The sequence below is a fragment of the Pundamilia nyererei genome, unplaced genomic scaffold (assembly GCF_000239375.1).
Source record: "Pundamilia nyererei isolate P.nyererei 1_Seehausen unplaced genomic scaffold, PunNye1.0 scaffold00053, whole genome shotgun sequence".
Classification (NCBI taxonomy): Eukaryota; Metazoa; Chordata; class Actinopteri; order Cichliformes; family Cichlidae; genus Pundamilia; species Pundamilia nyererei.
The window spans coordinates 1,518,128-1,521,938 of record NW_005187454.1 but is presented as its reverse complement, the minus strand read 5'-3'; the positions used below and the strand labels follow the sequence as shown (position 1 = coordinate 1,521,938).

The window sequence follows — 3,811 nt, the reverse complement described above, 5'->3', positions numbered from 1 at the left end:
TACACCCAGGCCTCAGACAGGCATAACTGAAAATCACTGCCCAGCCCTCGAGTAAAAAGCAAGGCGTCTGAAAGCCATGGTTAGCTCTACTGCGACAGCTTCCGCTATATTTCTGATAAAATGGTCAGCCACGTGGACTGTTGCTGCTACTAGCAGCCCACTCGGATGACTGTTTTATATCCTAATGAATCGAAATGCTCTAATTTACTCGATGAGATGAAACCTCTAGCTGTCTGCACTAGGAGCTAACACTAGGATGTCAAAAAATAATCCCTTTACAGTGTCGCATTTTCTTTCCACCATCACGAGGAAGTAGGTCAACGTCTACAGATTAGACATTAGTCATAGGTTTGAGATGAAAATGATAGGCAGACCGGTTAGACCAATCAGAGATTAGCACATGAACCTTTGATTGGTTTACATTTGTGTCTATAAAGGAAGTGTTCGCTTATAAGCCAATAGGCACTTGAGTTGACGCCTTGAGGGCGTTTCCTGGACGTATAAAGTAAAGGGTTGAGGCATTCGGTACGCACTTCAAGTGAACCAAAGTCTGTCGTTGTAAGTCGTACGCTAACTCCAGTAAATATGAGGGAAATTGTCCATCTTCAGGCCGGCCAGTGTGGAAACCAGATTGGTGCCAAGGTTAGTGAAAATATGTGTCATTTCAGGACGTTATTAAGTTGCATTATTTACGATCAACGTGTTCTTTGCACCAGAAGCCTGTGCATTGTGCTCGTTACGTCCCAGAAGCCACACCCTGGGAATATCAACGTGTCCTACTTAAATGTTGGCTAAGAAATTGGTAAACTATAGACATAACTATATTTTGAGAACTTTGTAGAACCGTAATATATCGACGTCTAATTAAATAAAATGGAAAAATAAATGTAATGTTGAACAGTTTAAAGATTTCCCTGCAGCCCTTTGTTTTTGTTATTTAGATCAAAGAAAATTGCTGATAAACTGAATGGTAACTCTAATTAACGTTTTTACGTCGAATTGACGGAAACTGAACTTGGCCATTGTTCTCTTGGTGTATGCTGCACTGCGGAAAAAGGGAAGTAAAGCTAAGGATTGTCGACAGAATACGCAAAGCCTTAAGTAAAACAGTCCTATAGACTAAAAGCTTGCTGGGTTTGTGGGTTAAACTATAATTTGAAAGATTTTTGTCACATAAGTCGGATTATTTTTATTTATTTTTTTATTGCAGTTACCGGCTTCGTGCGGCCTACTTCGTGCTTTTGCTGCAGCCCGGCTTTTTGCCTGTAGTGGGCGGTTAGTGACGTAGCAAGGAATGTTCGAATTCATAACCATAGTAGCCAATGGCGTATGAGACCGCGCGCGCCTATGGCAGAACGGCGGGAACTTGTCGACCATTTTAAACTGAACGTCAAGAATCAGGCGCGTGGCTTCATCCATGTTTATGATTTGTAAATGTAACCCTAAATCACATTACTGCAACATCAAAACTGCAGAATGTTAAATATAGTGTAGTGTGCCTCTTAAAAGAACAATAGACCAGGATGAGATTGCTCTATTTAGTCACTTTTTTTATTGCTCCCTCATTTTTGCCTTTTATTTGTATTTATTTTAGTTTTGGGAGGTGATCAGTGATGAGCATGGCATTGACCCAACTGGCACTTACCATGGTGACAGTGACCTGCAGCTGGACAGGATCAATGTCTACTACAATGAAGCATCAGGTAAGTACATCATCCATACAACTGGGCCTAGGGCTGTATGTGGGTTTAATGATATTTAACTGGACTTTTTTCTTTTATTTATTTTTTTTAATAATTAGGTGGCAAATATGTGCCCCGTGCTGTCCTTGTGGATCTGGAGCCAGGCACCATGGACTCTGTGAGGTCTGGTCCTTTCGGCCAAGTCTTTAGACCAGACAACTTTGTTTTTGGTAAGTTGCATTATATTATGTCAAAATTTCTAAATTATGTTGCACTATGGTTACTAAGTTCAGTCTGGATTTGTTTATGCAGGCCAGAGCGGTGCTGGTAACAACTGGGCCAAGGGTCACTACACAGAAGGTGCAGAGCTGGTGGACTCTGTCCTGGATGTAGTGAGGAAGGAGGCAGAGAGCTGCGACTGCCTGCAGGGCTTTCAGCTCACACATTCCCTGGGTGGCGGTACGGGATCTGGTATGGGCACACTGCTCATCAGCAAGATCCGTGAAGAGTATCCTGACCGCATTATGAACACCTTCAGCGTGGTGCCTTCCCCAAAAGTATCAGACACAGTTGTTGAGCCCTACAATGCCACATTATCAGTTCATCAGCTTGTAGAAAACACGGATGAGACCTACTGCATCGACAACGAGGCCCTCTATGACATCTGCTTCCGCACCCTTAAACTCACAACCCCTTCGTATGGTGACCTCAACCATTTGGTCTCTGCAACTATGAGTGGCGTCACCACGTGCCTCAGGTTCCCTGGACAGCTCAATGCTGACCTTCGCAAGCTGGCTGTAAACATGGTGCCATTCCCTCGTCTGCACTTCTTCATGCCAGGCTTTGCTCCTCTCACAAGCAGGGGTAGCCAGCAGTACAGATCACTCACTGTACCAGAGCTCACCCAGCAGATGTTCGATGCCAAGAACATGATGGCTGCCTGTGACCCACGTCATGGTCGTTATCTGACGGTGGCTGCCATCTTCCGTGGGCGCATGTCCATGAAGGAGGTCGATGAGCAGATGCTGAACGTGCAGAACAAGAACAGCAGCTACTTCGTCGAATGGATCCCCAACAACGTCAAGACTGCAGTCTGCGACATTCCTCCCAGAGGTCTCAAGATGGCGGCCACCTTCATTGGTAATAGCACGGCAATCCAAGAGCTGTTCAAGCGCATCTCTGAGCAGTTCACTGCCATGTTCAGGCGTAAAGCTTTCCTTCACTGGTACACTGGTGAGGGTATGGATGAGATGGAGTTCACTGAGGCAGAAAGCAACATGAACGACCTGGTGTCAGAGTACCAGCAGTACCAGGATGCTACTGCCGAGGAGGAGGGAGAGTTTGAGGAGGAAGGTGAAGAGGACCTGGCTTAAGTTTACTGTTGCACAGCTGTTAAGTCTGTTTCCCAGTTGTCTGTTCAGTTCACTGAGGTGTTCTCCTGTCTTGTTGTGTCTTGTCATTGTTCTGAATAAAACTTAAAAGACATATTTCACGTTTCTCTTTCTCTTCCTAACTGTAACTTAATATTTGCAGATGCTCTACACTGTATATAAAGTGTAGTTTCTTGACAATACTGTAGTCAGTGCAACAGTACACAAATTATACTTAGTTTATACAGTATTTTTGATGAAAGCTGGCTCTTAAACTGAATATAATCTTCAAATGGGCTTAAAATACAACTAGCAGATCATGATGAGCAGTTTCACTATTAATTTGCATTTTCCAAGTCTCACCAGTTGCAGAAAGTGCTATCTCACTACCGAAATAGCTGTGCTGTCTACATTAATGTGAAAAATATCACTTGTGAGAAATTCAGAAGAAGCACTAAATAATTTATTGATGTACTTGTGTAGGTTTTTTTTTAAGTCAGTAGGGGGCGGTGTTGGCTAAGACATTCTCTTCCACAAAATGTAGGTGGAACCTTGTCCAGCTGGCAAACCAGGTCCTGCTTTTCCAAAAAGTGATACACAAACCCACACTATCAGGGAGAAAAAGGAAGTGTTTAAGTTAAATACTGTAATATAATATGGGCTACCAACATAAACTATTTTTAAAGGCACCTGTTTCACCTGTAGATTCGGCATGAGCCCCCGCATCCTCAGGACCTTCTATCACTGTGCCATTGAGAG

General features: G+C 43.6%; 1 protein-coding gene across 1 annotated transcript; it reads left to right on the top strand.

Moving 5' to 3' along the window:
- The first annotated feature begins 478 nt into the window (after positions 1 to 478).
- Positions 479 to 3,169, top strand: LOC102200662 (tubulin beta-1 chain). Its single transcript, XM_005733603.2, has 4 exons — positions 479 to 642; positions 1,595 to 1,703; positions 1,802 to 1,912; positions 1,995 to 3,169. Exons 1-4 carry the CDS (start codon positions 586 to 588, stop codon positions 3,053 to 3,055), a joined length of 1,338 nt encoding a protein of 445 aa, XP_005733660.1. The 5' UTR covers positions 479 to 585; the 3' UTR covers positions 3,056 to 3,169.
- The last annotated feature ends 642 nt before the right edge of the window (positions 3,170 to 3,811 follow it).